The 15645-nt window shown below is 57.1% G+C and overlaps 1 protein-coding gene across 4 annotated transcripts in view; it reads right to left on the bottom strand.

Annotated features, from left to right (window-relative positions):
• STARD8 (StAR related lipid transfer domain containing 8) overlaps positions 1 to 15645 on the bottom strand; it is a 65891-nt gene that overhangs the window by 18483 nt on the left and 31763 nt on the right. Inside the window, exon 1 of one of the 4 annotated variants that reach the window (XM_068157599.1) lies at positions 10821 to 11217. The exons of 2 other annotated variants lie outside the window; for them this stretch is intronic. In XM_068157599.1, coding sequence (XP_068013700.1) covers positions 10821 to 10893 — 73 coding nt within the window. In that variant the 5' untranslated portion in view covers positions 10894 to 11217. Of the gene's footprint in view, positions 1 to 561; positions 1118 to 10820; positions 11218 to 15645 lie in introns of those variants that run through there. One more of the 4 variants, XM_068157600.1, reaches the window with a different exon arrangement.

Genomic DNA, 15645 nt, shown 5'->3' with positions numbered 1-15645 from the left:
GCATCACTATCTGTGTCCAAAACAGTGCAGCTGTCCTTAGCTGGGCCATGAGCCCAGCTGGAATCCTGGGGCTGACCCCTCCTGCCCTCAGCTGGGCTCAAAACCAGTAATCCCAGTGGAGACCTCAGCTCTGGAGCCTGACCAGGTCAGCCTGGTCCCTGTGGAGCACTGCATCCCTCCTGCATATCCTGCCACCTCCACAGGGGCAGGTACCCTGTGGCTGGGACTGTCCAGCTAGGAGGGCTCCAGGACCTCCAAGTGGTCCATGAGTGGTCTTTGGGCACAGCAGCTCTGGAGAGCCCATGGATGGGCATTTGCCAGACCCTGCCCTGCTCCACTCCACTCTTCCTTCACTCATAACACAATCAGCGGCCATGAGGGGCTGCAGCTCAGGGTGACCCAGCCAAGAACAGCACCACCAACCTCCCACTTGCCCTTGCCCCATGATGTCCTGACACCCCCGCTGCCCCCTGTCCCCAGGGAGGGACAGGTCCAGCGTCCCTCTCAGAGAGGACAGCAAAGTGAAGGACAGCCCGAAGCAGAGTCGTGTGCCGAGCTTACCCCTGACGCCGGAGGGGCTGAGCCGGTAGAAGAGCATGGCCGAGGTGGCAGCCAGCGCCACTCAGCTGGCCAGGGGACACGCAGGAGCCCGGGGACACGCAGACACGCAGGAGCCAGGGGACACGCAGACACGCAGGAGCCCGGGGACACGCAGGAGCCAGGGGACACGCAGGAGCCCGGGGACACGCAGGAGCCAGGGGACACGCAGGAGCCCGGGGACACCCAGCGCGGCCGCATTCACCTCCCCGCGGGCAGCAGCCGGGCGCTGCGGCCGCAGTCTGCAGCAGGATGCTCCCAGCTTGGCTGCCCATCGCCGGGTGGAAACGAGGAGTATGAGCACGACATTTCCTTCCCTTCCACCGCCTCCTCCCGGCCAGGGGCTGGCGGGAGGCCGAGGGGAACCGGTCCTCTCCTCACCCCGTTTCGGAGCCGAGCCCCAGGCTTTGCCCACTGCAAAGAGTCCTGCATCTCCCCCGGAGCCCCATACAGTGGGAGCAAGCCCACCAAGGGCTCTGCCCATCCCCAGCAGGAGCCCTCCCCACGTCAAAGCGCTGGCACAGAAAAGGTTCCAAGTGCCCTGTCCCGGATGGAGCCAGGGCCGGCTTCCTCCTCCTGCCCGCCCTTCCCACCGACGTGCTTTCCCAGGGATGTGCAGGAAAGGACGGGCAGGTTACCAGAGGGCTTGTTCAGCCTGGAGAAGAGAAGGCTGCAGGGAGACCTTATTGTGCCCTCAAGTGCTCAAAGGGGCCTGTTAGAAAGCTGGGGACAGGCTCCTTAGCAGAGCCTGTTGTGACAGGACACAGGGTGATGGTTTCATCTAAATGAGGGAGATTCAGACCAGATGGAAGGAAAAGATCTTTTACACTGAGGGTGGTGAGACCCTGGCCCAGGCTGCCCAAAGAGGTGGCAGATGCCTCATCCCTGGAACCATTCCAAGTCAGACTGGATGGGACTCTCAGCAACCTGCTCTAGTTGCAAATAGAATAGAGTAGAACAGAACAGAATAGAATAGAACAGAACAGAATTAACCATGATGCTGCTCTACTAAGGTGGGGGTTGGACTAAATGACCTTTAAAGGTTCCTTCAACCCAAACCATTTCATGATTTGATAACACATGGGTGGGTGGTGAACCCACAGCTGGTGAATGGGCACATCTGTGGCAGCAGCACCAGGGCCACAGCCAGCTGATGTGCATGGCCAGCCATGTCTCCAGCCCTCCTCAGCCAAGGCAAGGTGGTGGGGTACCCAAATCCCACACCAGACACCTAGTAGCCTCTGCTGGAAATCCAGCCCACGCCCCAGGGAGGCTGTTTGGGGAACCCTCTGCTGCTTCAAGCCATCAGAACTGAACTGGGCAGACAAGCCACAAGCAGCAGCGGTGGAGATAGGCTTCCCATGGGATTGTGTCTCCAGAGGTGTGGACTTTCTGATGCTTAATCAAGGCTCATCACGCATTACACACCCTCAGCAAAGTCAGGAAGACAGTCTTGTTGCCTTTTCTGGTCAGAAAAAACGATTCTCATGAGCTTGTAGCAACTTAATATCTTTGAGATCTGCACTTTAAACGTGGCGGAAATGATCCCATTGGAATTGTATTGCGGGAGGAGCAGGCAGGCAGACACCGGCAAAGCACGCCCAGAGCCTGTGCTTCCCTAAGGAACAAATCCCACAGAGCCCCCTTCCCACCAAACCCAGCCTGGAAGGAGCCCAAGCACACCCCGTGCAGGGGCAGCTGCTGCTGAGGAGCTGCTGGGCAATGGCAGGAGTTGTGTGCCAGCCACATGCCAGCTGCTGGCACCACACCGCTGCTCTCCGAGGAACCCTGATGACGGTCAGGCACAAAGAGATGGCACCCAGGCTTCACAGAGGGGAAGAGGAGCTGGTGGCTTCCTGGAAGCCTTGCACAAGCCTTCTCTGTCCCTGTCTGCATTACCCAGCTGTCTGCACCAACCTGTCAGAACCAACCTGCCAGCCACCTTCACCCACCCCTAACAGAGCAGTGAGGACACACAAAGCTGCCAACCCAATCCACCAATGCAAACAGGCAAAGTAGATGAGAGACCCTGTTAATGTCTCCCACTTCAAAGGAAGCTCTCCATGTAAAATGAGCACTCAGCAAGCCTCTGGAGATCCCCATGCCAGGGGCCCCAGCACCAATGTACTCACTGGACAAAGCTCCTGATGGTGCACAGCCCCTAAGAACCACCAGACAATCTCTTCCAGGCAAAGACTCTGCCCTTCTCCAGCAGCTGCTGAGGCTGAATGGTATTTCCCCAGGAAAAGGCATCCACAGCTGCTCTCCTCATCTCCTGTGCTCAAGCAGGGGCACACAAAACTGTGGCCCCAGTGCCACCTGGTCGATGGGCCACCATGGTCCATCAGAAACACCCTGAGCAGGTTGAGTGGGGGCAGCTCCACCAACTTGTCTGCTGCAAAGTAACCTGGGGATGCAGGGCAGTGTGTCCCCTGCTGCAGACTGGGAACCTGGAGCCTCCAGCACCTCCCAACGGAACCAGGGCAAGGGGAAGAAAGCCAAGAGAGAAAGAAGCAATCATTTTGCTACTGAAAGTGGAAGCAGAGGATGAAAACCAACATGAAAGGGGGGGGGGGGAAAGAGGACGACATTCCATCCACCACCTTCCTGCACTGCCACAGCTCCATGGCATGCCCCTGGATGTAACCCACGGGAAGGGGAGCACTGAGACCTCTGCCAGGTCCATGGTGACTCTGACAGGAACAGCTTTTGCCCATGGGGTGTCTGGAGCCTGACACTTCTCCCTCATGCGCTTTTGGGGCTGCAGCTCTGACACAGAGCAGGCGTGGGTGGGGGGAAAAGCCTGAGAGATGCACTAGGAGCTCTAAAAGGAGCTTGCTGGCAGCCAGGAGGCCAGGGCAATTACAGGCAGGAAAGCCACTTCCCAGAACCCCCACTCTGCACTTTCGCTTTAGGAACCAGCAATCACAGCCAGGCAGTCACACCCCAGATCCCAGCCTCTCACGGCCAGTTTCCAAACGCCCCATGAAAGAGTCCCCCGCAGCCAATTGGAGTGTGAAAGGCAAACCGCAGCCTGGGACTGCCCACATCTTACCTCATGGAAAGGCATGGAGGCAGCTGTGGGCAGGAACCCTGAGCCCCTGCCGGCCACACTGCGGTGCTGCCGGGGGGAAACTTCTTTCTATTCTTTCGGGTGTTTTCTTTCCATCCCCCCTTAAAATAAGCTGTTGCCTGCACCAGTGACTCTGCAGGAGTGGAGCTCAGCTTCCCTTCCCAGCCCATGGACAGAAATACTGGCCTAATTTTAACTGAAGTGACACAAAATCCTCACACATCTCCCAACCCAGGGCTCTGCACCTTCGCTGCTTGAACCACCACCGTGTGGGGCCTGAAGAAAACCAGCTAATCACTTTGGAGTCTGAAACACAGCTATGCCACCTCACCATCCCACGGGAAACACCGACCCAGCTGCTGCTGGAACCACTGGGGCTGGGGCATTACCTTCTGGGGAGGAATTCCCTCTGCCTGCAACACACAGGGCAGTGCTCCCAGCAAGCAGTGTCACCTCTCCCGGTGGGGCATCACCCAGACACATCCAAGGGCCCGAATGCAGACCTCTCCATGCTGACTAAAGGCACCTCTCCCCCATGAAAATGATCAAGGGAGGGGAACATCTTCTTTATGAGGACAGGCTGAGGGAGCTGGGGCCCTTCAGCTTGGAAGAGGCTGAGAGGTAACCACATGAATGCTTAGAGATACGTAAAGGGTGAGTGCCAAGAGGATGGAGCCAGGTGATGCCTGGTGATGCCCAACAACAGGACAAAGGGCAATGGGTGGAAGTTCCATGGAAACAGGAGGAAGAATTATTTCCCTGTGAGGGTGATAGAACACTGGAACAGGCTGCCCAGGGGGGTTGTGGAGTCTCCCTCTCTGGAGATATTCAAGACTCACCTGGATGAGCTCCTGGGTGACCTGCTCTAGGTGATCCTGCTCTTGCAGGGGGGATTGGACTGGATGATCTCTCGAGGTGCCTTGCAGCCCCTAACATTCTGTGATTGATTCACCCTCAGCCACCTCCCCAGCTCTGCCAGGCCTTGCTGCCCACACCGAGCTGGGCTCTTGGAGCCCGAGAGGCAGCGGCGAGCGCTCCACGGCCACGGGCATCCCCCGGCCACGCGCGGTTTGGCACTCAGCACCCCTAAACACCAGCTACCTGCTTCCAGCTCCCAGCACCAGCCAGCAAACCGGGGAGGTTCCCAAGCTGCCAGCGGGGAGAGGGCACGCAGAGAGGAACGGGAGGCGGCTGGAGGCTCTCCCAGCCGCGGCGGCTGTCCGTAATTAACCTTCCCGCGGTAAATAGGGCTCCCGAGCTTTGGGAACTGCTCCTTGCTACCGGAGCCAGAGAGGAATTGCTCAAATGCCTGCACTGCCTCCGGCCCCAAAACGTCCTCTCTGCTCCCAAGGACGTCGCTCGGGGGGTGGCAGCGTGCCACGGGGTGATGACACTGCAGGGGCGCTGCCAGCCCTCGTGGTTACCAGGGCCCAGCCTCACCCTGGGCACGACCCAGACAGCTGCTGCCTGGTGCAGGTGAGCACAAGGGAAGTCTGAAGGTAGAAATGATCCCAGAGGCCAAGCAGAAGTCGGTGGCCAGCACCTGCAAGGGTGTCAGTAGCCGAGCTCCAGTTGGTACACCCCAGGCAAGAAGCTGTCTGGCCACCCATGGGGCAGGGAGACTGAAGCTGTCAGGTTTCTGGGTCACCTCATGCAGCACCCTCACGTGCCAGTCACCCCAAACTCCTGCACTTCCCAGCTGCCCTCCAGCCACTGGCCAGGTGCCCTCTCTTCCTTCCCCATAACCCCAGGGCAATATCCAGCTTTGGAAGGTGCTCATGCCCAGCATCCTGTGCCCTGGACAACAGCAAAGCTGGGCAGCACCTACTCAGTATAGGACAGTGGAGAGGAAGGAAAGGCCCTGGGACACTGGACAAACAGTGCTCTGTTTGTTGTCAGAGCCAAGTTCCTCTATAACAACACAAGCCCCACTCATGCCCCTAACCTGGAGCAGAGGCAGGTCCATGCAGGGTGTGCCTGGATCCCACCCTGGGCAGTCCTGCAGCAGCCTCCCAAGAAGCATTACCCCCCCCCCACATCCCTTATCTCTGCCCTGCTCACACCTTGGCTCCATGCCAGGGTTGCATGTAACCATCGTTATCAACTGGCTGTGACAGCTTTGGTGTCTTCTCTTGCAAATGAGCCAAACAGGAGCCCTGTGTCTGGTTTATTCTGCTCTAGAGAAAGTTAAAACACAGCCCTGTGCACCCAAAGCAAGCAGAACCTTTTGCTCTGCAGAGCAGAAACACAACTCTCAGACCTCAGCCCAGGGCAATGCCAGAGTTCAGCTCTGAACTATGACCAGCCAAAAAGAAGCTTCTCCCTTAGGGGGACAGCACCCAACTCAGGAGCTGCATTGGACCTGCTCAGGGAACACCACCACATCCACAGGGAACACCTCTGAAGCAGCCACATCAGCCCCAAGTGAATGAGACTTCACCATGTCTTAGTGACATGTAAACACATTTGTTACCTTCTTTGCCTTGGAAAGGGGAGGAAACTCCTCTCCTCTCCTCTCCTCTCCTCTCCTCTCCTCTCCTCTCCTCTCCTCTCCTCTCCTCTCCTCTCCTCTCCTCTCCTCTCCTCTCCTCTCCTCTCCTCTCCTCTCCTCTCCTCTCCTCTCCTCTCCTCTCCTCTCCTCTCCTCTCCTCTCCTCTCCTCTCCTCTCCTCTCCTCTCCTCTCCTCTCCTCTCCTCTCCTCTCCTCTCCTCTCCTCTCCTCTCCTCTCCTCTCCTCTCCTCTCCTCTCCTCTCCTCTCCTCTCCTCTCCTCTCCTCTCCTCTCCTCTCCTCTCCTCTCCTCTCCTCTCCTCTCCTCTCCTCTCCTCTCCTCTCCTCTCCTCTCCTTTCCCTCTCCTCCTCCTCTCCTCCCCTCCTCTCCTCCCCTCCTCTCCTCTCCTTCTCCTCTCCCTCTCCTCTCCTTCTCCTCTCCCTCTCCTCTCCTCCTCCTCTCCCTCCCCTCTCCTCCTCCTCTCCTCCCCTCCTCCTCCTCTTCTCCCCTCCTCCTCCTCTTCTCCTCCTCTCCTCTCCTCCTCCTCTCCTCTCCTCCTCCTCCCCTCTCCTCTCCCCTTCCCTCTCCCCTTCTCACACTTCCTCCCCTGGGGTGTTATTTTAGATCAAACAGTTGAACACCCAACATCCATGCTCCTGGGGTGCACCAGCTGCTGGAGAGGAGAAACCTAGCACTAGTCCTGCCTCTTGCTAAGCAAGTCAGAGGAAGGAGGATGTGGCCAGTCCCCTGGAGCTGGTGGCTACTCCTCTCCATGGTTTTAGGTCACACACCACAGGGCAGACAGAACAAAGGCAGACCTGTGTGTAAGCCAGCTACAGAGGTGCCCCACAGGACAGATGCTCCCCACAGGCATCTCCACTCCTCAGAGTCTTTGGTCGTCTCAGGCCACCTTCTTCTGGCCCTCAGCTTCAGCCTGCTCACTGGAGCAGGAGCCCTGCAGTCACTCAGGGGTTAAATGTCCTGTGCTGGAGTGCTGCAGCTGCAGAGCAGATGTTTGGTCAGAACCAGGGGATGGAAAGGGCACCGAAACAAAGGGCCAGGAAGGTGAGGACCTTGATCCATCCTCCCTGCCTCCCCCACCTGCATTTTCACAGCTGCTCTGACTCCAGAAGAACAACAGACACGGCAGGAACCATCCCCACTCTGCACCCCAGGGACCACAGCAGCAAGTCCCCCTCAGCAGGGGCAGGGGGCCCAGCAGAAGCCTCAGTTTCCATGACTAAAGAAAGCAAAGGCAAAGTAAGCTCAAGAGAGAGACAGCCTCCAGCTCCAGCTCACCCTGCACACCACCCAGAGAACATCCATCAGCACCAGCACAGCCAATGGTTGATCTCTGGAGTGCAGTTACTGTCTGCTCATGGGCACCAGACACATTACACCCTGCCTAGGTTTCAGGCTCAGCTGAGCTGCCTGTACCTCTGTGTGCATGGGACAGGGAGAAGCTTCCCAGTGAATTCAAGAGTTAGAAGGAAGGTGTCTGTGTGGCTGGAGCTCCCAGCAGGAACAAGTGATATTGGTGGGGATGACCATGCTGCAGCAGTGGGATCTGTCTGGGGGTTGCTGCCCTTTACTGAGTGAAGCCACCAAGACACCCCAGTACAGCCCCAAAGAGCTGAAAGGAAAAGGTGGCACCGGCTGTGGAATGAAGAAGCAGAGTTTCACAGGTCCATCTGCACTGCCCCCTTCCACACACTCATGCTCCAACAGCCCTGTGCCTGCACCCAGGCAGCCAGCTCTGCCCAATCACAGTTCCTCTGCACACAGCAAGCATGGGATGTACGTTGGCACAGCAAGCATGGGATGTACGTTGGCACACACCTACAGATTGCTGCTGCTCGGGTGGCCACGGTGGCTGGGCCCTCTCATTCCTGCTCCTGGAAACCCAGAGGAGAAGCAGGATGAAAACAGCTACTCAGAGGCTGAGGAAAATCAATCTGCCTTGCCCATCCTGTCTCCCACCCCTTCTAAAACTGCACTGCTCTCTTCCTGTTGGTCATCCCATGGGACTCACACACACTTTGCTTGGAGGAGCAAAACCTTGTCCTTCGAGGACAGCCAGTGGTGCCAGAGCTCTGTGTCAGCATCACAGGGCACAGTATCAGTCGGATGCTGCAGGTACTGGATGAGATCACACTTCCCTGGTGAGGGGGGATGGCATCATGCATGGCTTGACATGGACAACAACAGAAGTCAGTGTTTCTGGTGCTTGGAAGAGTGTTGGACCCAGCACCAACAAAATGATGCACTCTTAGCTGATTCCCACCTCCAGCATGCTCCAAAGGCCAAGTCCAGCACGCTGCATCCTGGTGCTGATTTTGCCACGTGCAGTATGAGACCCAACACAAGCATCACCAAGGCAAGGAAGGTCAAGGCAAAGGAAAACAAGACTAGTTTGACTAAAAAGCCAGAACTACCAGCTGCTCTCACCTTTGCAGTGAGCTCTCAACTCCACAGCACAGCATCTGCCCTGATGTGCATTCCCACCTGCAGCCAGTGCAGCCTGCTGCGGTTTCTCTCCTGCATGACAAGCTCGGGAGCCATCCTCAGCTCCTTCTGTTAAATCCAGACATTAAAAAGCAATCCCTCCCTTCACAGAGGAGGGAATTTCCTCCCTCTTGTGTGCATTTATTTAGACTAAACAGCAGCATGTGTTACCAGAGGAACCCCACGCAGCAGCACTCCCTTGTGAGCTCTGCAGCTTTTTCCATGCCACACAGAATCATGAACCCACCCAGTTCCCAGCTGAGGAACACACAGACTCCTCTGGACTGTGCTGGGAGACCTGAAACCCCCTGGGGATGGTAAGCATAAAGCCAGAGCTGTCACACGTGCCCTGGTACAGAAAGATGGCTTCACAAGGGAGAAAGGGGCACTGCTCCTCTGCAGAGGCACACAGGTTGCTTTGGGGCTACTTTCACCGAGTCACAGAATCACAATGGTTGGAAAAGACCTTCCAGATCATCAAGTGAAGCCATTATCTAACTCTCTCAGGGCCACTACTACCCCACATCCTTGAGCACCACATCTAGGTGGCTTCCAAACACATCCACTGGTGGCAATTCCACCACCTCCTCAGGCAGCCTGTTCCAGTCTTTGACAAACAGCCCTTTGGGGATGGAAGTTTTTCCTGATGCCTAACCTAAACCTCTCCTGGCATAACTCGATGTGACTTTCTTCCCTCCTTAAAGGCTGCAACACAAAGATAAGGCAGAATCACACATTTCCCCATCTCTGAGCAATAATCAGCCTCACCAACCCCCCTCCTGCTGACTCTGACAGTTATTCCAAAGCCATCCCTCCTCCTGCCTGCTACATGCCCTCAGCCAGCAGCCCATGGGATTTGCTGTGGCCAGGCTCTATCAAGTGGTCCCTGCATCCACTGGGCAGCATGGGCTGGAGATGGGCAAGAGAAGGTGCTCAGTGCTTCAGCACAGATGCCTGCATGTATGCTGATTATTCAACCCAAGAAAACCCTACCCCAGGTCAGAGAGACCTCTGCAGAACTCAGGCTTTGAACCCCATGAGGTCCTGCATGTGCAGCTGCCCACACACCAGCCCTTGCCCTGCAAAGAGCACGCTTCAGGTTCACACACAGCATGGCCCTCCCAGCCTCCTCCCCAACGGGGCCATCCCCATGCAGCCCCCCCGGGACAAATGACAAATCAAAGCACAAAACCCACACCAAAAAACCACCAAAACACCAAAATCCAAGTTTCACAAAGCAGCTAAAGACCACTTCTCATGTACTGGCAGGTCTGTGAACTCTGGGGCAGGACCTTCACCCTGCCCATGGGACCTCTCTGATCTGCTGAGTTCAGGGCTCAGTTAGAGCCTGCACCCAACGTCCAACAGCATGGCCCAGTGTTACTCATTGTGGCTCAAGATGGCATTTCCCTCCTCACCCCACAGCTCACAGCCCTGAAGCCCTCTCCCCTCCCTCTCCCCGCGCTCCCCCAACGCCTTCCTTTCCCCTCGCTTTGAACTGCTTGCAAGCAAACTGGCGTCGGCAGGCGATGCCACGTCCCGCGGCACAGCTGGCACCGGTGCCGGCTCCCGGCCTCACGGAAAGGCATCTTGGCTTGGGCTCAGGAAACAACCCAAGGTTGGAGGAGCTGGCATGCCCTGCGACCACCACGCTGGCAGCGACTTGGCTGACTCCGTGAGAGCCCAAATGCTGCAGGGCTGCAGAGCTGTTCCGCCTGCGGCAGCTCAAGGAGGGAGCGGAGGGTTTGGCAGCACAGCCACAGGCACCCACGGCTCGGACCAGCCTGCTCTCTGTCGCTTCCACTTCCCCTCCTTCCTACCCCACACAGCCGCACCCTCGCTTCTCCTGCCTTATTTCAGGGGGCTCCCAAGAGCAGCCCCTCTCCGGTTGGGCAGATCCTATGGATCATTTCAAGGCAAAAAGAAAGAAATAAAGGAAAATCTGCCCTGTTTTACAAGGGGGCGGAAAAAACACCCCAACACCACACCAAACGACAGGCTCTAACCCTGCCCTCACCCTGCCACTTGAAAGCCAAAGCAAAGAAACCCCTGAGAAGGAAGAAGCCGTCTTACTCTCTCCCCTCTCCCCCCACAAGAGCGTTTGCTGGCTGAAGCCTCCCAACGCCAACACAACGCTGGGACACGAGCAGACTCACCATGGCAGAAGCTGTTAATCCTGGCTTTGTTCATTGGAAACCGTGGATTAAAAGCCGAGAAGAGTATCAGCATGACCACCAGCCTCCTCAAGCCCCCTCCTCAGCCCCCTCCCCCAGGCGCAGCCGCCAGCGGCAAGACCTCTCTGCCAGCCAAGCCCTCCTCGCTGGCGGTCAGCCGGGGAGCTCCCAGTTTTCCCATGCGCGCCGAGCTAATCAAGTCTGCCCTCACGGACCCCTCTGCCCGGGCAGCGTCTCATTCCCGCTTGGAAGCCAAGAGGACATCCCCTGCCGCGCCGAGGCTGAGCCGCCGGGAGCGCGGGGGTGGGAGCCGCGGGAGCGCGCCCGGGCGCCGAGCGGAGCGCACATGCTCGCCGCACGCTGCTTAACCGCTTCCAGCTCACGGGTCCCTGCCCGAGCTGTGGGACAGGCTCACTGCCCCACACCAGCCATTCCTGCGGCTCTTCCTCCGAGCGTCAGAATCACAGCATCACAGAAAACATCCGGTTGGAAGAGGCCTCCAAGATCGTCCACGCCAACCTCCGAGCCAGCGCTGCAAGGTCAACGCTAAACCACGTCCCTAAGTGCCAGGTCCACGGGCTGCTTAAACACCTAAACATCCCCGAGCAGGGACAGCAAGGTGGCCTGTCCTGGCCGCTGGATGCCCGTCTCAGCTGGGCAGCATACAGCTTTCAACTGCAGCTGGAAAAATTAGGGATCAAGATGGTCCCAGAATTCCATGGTGGAAGTTGGAAAGGACCTCTTGAGATCATCCAGTCCAACCCCCCCCGCTAAAGCAGGGTCACTCACAGCAGGTCTCCCAGTACTGCAATGTCCAGGTGGGTTTGGAATCTCTCCAGAGGAGGAGACTCCACAGCCTCTCTGGACTGCAGCACCCTCACAACAAAGAAGTTTTAACTCCTGTTCAGATGGAGCCTCCTGGGTTCCAGTTCATGCCCATTGCCCCTTGTCCTGTCACTGGGTACCACTGAAAAGATTCTAGCCACATCCTCTTGCCCCCTGCCTTTTAGCTGTCGGTGGGCATTGAGAAGATCCCTTCTCACTCTGCTATTCTCCAGGCTAAACAGCCCCAGGTCCCTCAGAGAGGAGCTCCAGTGGTGCTCAGGTGTGAAACATCTCACAGAGCTGCAATTGGCTGACCCCAGGCTCTGGAATTGGGATCAACCAGGAGCATGTGGCACTGCCCCTTCAGTGAGCCAGGAGGAAGGAGAGCAATGGAGACCACTAGAACCTCATTTCCCATTCCATCAAATGTTGACTCACCAAACCCCTGACTAAGGGCTCCTTGGGGTCAGCTGCTGCAAGCTTCAGGGCAATGTGTGAACACAGCCCTTCCTGTGTGCAGATGGAAAAAACTAAAAGCAGAGACTGGTCTGTCACACATTTCCCACTCCCTCAAGATACCAAAGAGAAGTGAAAGTTTTAGAAGCAGCTGGTTCATGAATGAGAACAGGAGACCTTGCCATCCAAGATCTCTAGACTTAACTGACTCATTTTCAGTATGTTCTTGGTCTATGCCCAGCCCCTCAGTGCTTCACCTTGCTCTGGGTCTGTTCCTTTCTTCCACGAAGGACTTGGCAACCTTTCCAGGCAGAGTGAAGCTGCGGGAAGCACCACTGTCAAAGCAAGCAGCTCTGGTTGACATGGAATCAGTCTCCACCATGAAAAGCACATTCTCTGCAGCTGCGCTTCCCCAGGTCAGAGCTTTTGGCATCAATAAGATGCCCTGTGAGATGCCCTCAACTGAGCAGGATCTGGGCAGGGGAGAGCCCAGATCCAAAGCCCAGCAGGCTGGTAAATCCATCTGTGAGTGGAAAGGAGTGGGATGAAAAGCCCAGCACACATCAGAGCCGGGGTGTCCAGCTGACAGCAGCAACCCCTGTGCAGATGGGGAGGTGTCACAGCAGCATCCAAGTCACCAGTGATCATGTGTAAAATTTCCACCAGCTCTGGGAGTCAAAAGCCACTTCCAAATATGATCTCACACCCCAGAAATGCTGGAAAGCACCAGGCCTCAGGACAGCCACGCTGCTGCCCTTTGGCGTTGCTGCAGCAGAGGGTGCCTCGGCCGCTGCCCGCTCCAGCTCACAACACGTGCTCCACCACAGCTGCTCCAGGATCCCCCAGAGATGTTTCCACACAGCCCATTAATGAAATCCTTGAACACAGAGGTCTTGATCCTCCTGGGATGGAAAGCAAGACCTCCCCTTACAAAGAGAGCGCTGCTGAAAGCCATCAGAGGGCTGGGCCACACGATAACAAATAATGCTGCTGCTATTTCACTGGGGAAAAGGCCTTGCTGTGCAGACAGACACCAAACCCGGCTGGCACTGGAGGTGCAGGAAGCTGGTGGCCAATGCCCACAGGGGACACACCACCCACCCTCACACCAGCACTGAGACCAGGTGCCATGCACACATCCTGCCCCCTGCAACACCCTCCCCCCCTCAAGGGGATTTGTGTCCAGCTCTCCTCAGGAAAAGCCTCTTCCAGCGCTCTCCTGGCCAGACCTTCCTGTCATTAACGTTACTGTGGGGCCACAGAAGGAAACCAGTCCGTCATTTCCAGCTTCAGCAAGAGCTGCAGCTGCCTCCAGGGCCTCCACTCAGCCAACATCTGGAGGTGGGGGAGAAGGCAGGACAGAGCCTTTGCTGGCTCCAACGCCACAGGACAGGCAGCCAGGTGCCCCCCTTGTCTGGAGCACACTGAAATGCTGCCCAGGAGAGGAGGCTGAGAGGGTCTCTGAACCCACACCTCCTTTGGGGGCACAGAGAAGGTCCCAATGACACTGTTCCTGTCACCCATAGGAGAAAGGAAGAGCTGACACAGCCCACCCATCAAGAAGTTCCTTTCATGTCCTGGGGAGCTGCTGCCTAAAGAATTGAGGGAAGGGTGTCCCAGCACCAGGAAAATAATTGGCATGAGGACCTGCAGGCTGCCTTCTCAACTCATGCTTCTTCTCCAGTTGGACTTCTGACCCATCTGATGGCTGCTTGAGCCCAAGACCATCACAAAAACATGGAGGTCAGAGTGAAACCATAGGACAAGGGTGGATGGAACCAGAGAGCACAGACTTGTGGTCACCTGAGTCAAGCAGGAGTCCACAGCCATTCTGCTCTCTTGGGTTTTTTTTCCTCCCACTGGAAGAAGATGGATCTGGGGCTGGAGTGAAAGCTCAGCCTTCCTCCTCCTGATGAGAGGGCCAACAGACACTTTGAGGAGCAGTTTTAAAGGTTGTCACAGTTTTGCAAAGAGACAAAGGAACATTTCAAGAAACTACAGAAGTGTCCTTGCCAGGAATCTGGGGAATGTCAGGGAATATTACAAAACAGGATGCAGGAGCTGGCCCCAAGCGATGTCATCGACTCCTATGCTGGCCTGACAGTCAAGAGCCACGGGGATGGCAAACTCAGAGGAGCTGCCACAGCCACCTCTGCCAGCCAATCCTCTCCACAGCCCAGGCACAGCCCAAACCGTGCCCCTTGGTGTAGAACATGGCATCTGCTGAGCTTGGCATCAGCCACAGAGCCTGTCCGCGAAACAGCCGTGGGGGAGCTGAGGGTGCACGGCGGGAACTGGCACGCTCCGTGGTCGAAGGACAGTCCCAAATGCCAGAGCTTTGCTGTATGCAACAGGAAATGGTTCCAGCCATGGCTAACTGACTCTTCTTCAGCTGTGTTAATTAACCAGGCACTTCCCAGCCTTCCAAGGGATTTACAGGCACAGGAGCTCACAGCTCCCGCACAGCTTTTGCCGCTCAAGGGAAGTTGTGACGCCGAAGGCGTCGGAGCCGGCGCTGTGGCTGCAGACAGCAAGGTCAGCAGCAGAGGAAGAGCTCCTGAGCGCCAGGCCAAGGAGAAGGCCATGTGTTAGGAGGCAGCAGGAAGCCCTGATCCAAGGCAGGGCCCGTTTGCAGGAGCAGCGGCAGCAAACAGAGGCCAGTTCCTGGCAAGGCAGTGCCTCTTGGCAGGAATGGGCATGTTTGCTCCCCGCTTCCCTCCCGTGTGAAAGCCCCTCTGTGAGCAAAAGGAGATCTGTCACTGCAAGACCTGCTGGGGGGTTTCTTGCCGGGCTGCACAATGGCCTCGCTTGTGCTCGCCGCCGGACGCCGCAGCAGCAGCCTGCTGCTCAAAGCAGGCAAGTTCCCCTCCTCACCACGGGCTCAGGGGCAGGGCTGATGCTCCAGCCCGGGTCTGACGCTTTGTGGGGGCTAGGAAAGCCCTGACCTCAATCGGTTACACCAGACTGCAATCACACCCGGAGGAGCCTCTCCAGTGACACCTCTGCCACGGTGCCCACGCAGGGCAGGGGAGCCACGGGAAGCCTCCCCACTGCTGCAGGGCAGGAGGACCAAAGCAAAGGGGATCACGGTGCTCACACAGCTCCCCTTGCCAGGAGGAGCCCTCAGCAAGGCTGAAAGCTTGTACCATGCCACGTTGCAGGGTTAAGACACTTCAGCAGCCACCATCCCTGCTCCCCACACCTCAGTGGGACTGCCCACCCGCGGAGGGGCCACCTCAGTGCCCCACTTGAGTGCTTTCCACGGCAGTATTCTACACCTGTAAACTTCTCCAGCGTCCTTCAGAGCAATGCTTTAAGCATCTCCTCAAGCAGAAGTTACTTTTCCATCTCACTAGCATGCAGGTGGTCTCCTGGGGCCCTTTCGGAGGAAACCTTTGCCTCAGAAAACTTCTGCTCTGGAGCTGCAGCCCAGCATCGTTTGTGGTAAAACAATCAGCTCACACCCTTCCAAACCTCATCCGTGGCTATTGTTGTTAGTCACTGCCTTTTGGCTCACTCGTGTGTG

The sequence above is a fragment of the Melanerpes formicivorus genome, unplaced genomic scaffold, assembly GCF_026170545.1.
Source record: "Melanerpes formicivorus ecotype bairdi unplaced genomic scaffold, bMelFor1.0.p_v2 SCAF_37, whole genome shotgun sequence".
Classification (NCBI taxonomy): domain Eukaryota; kingdom Metazoa; phylum Chordata; class Aves; order Piciformes; family Picidae; genus Melanerpes; species Melanerpes formicivorus.
The sequence above is the reverse complement of the archived record's forward strand: the minus strand, read 5'-3'. Positions and strand labels throughout refer to the sequence as shown.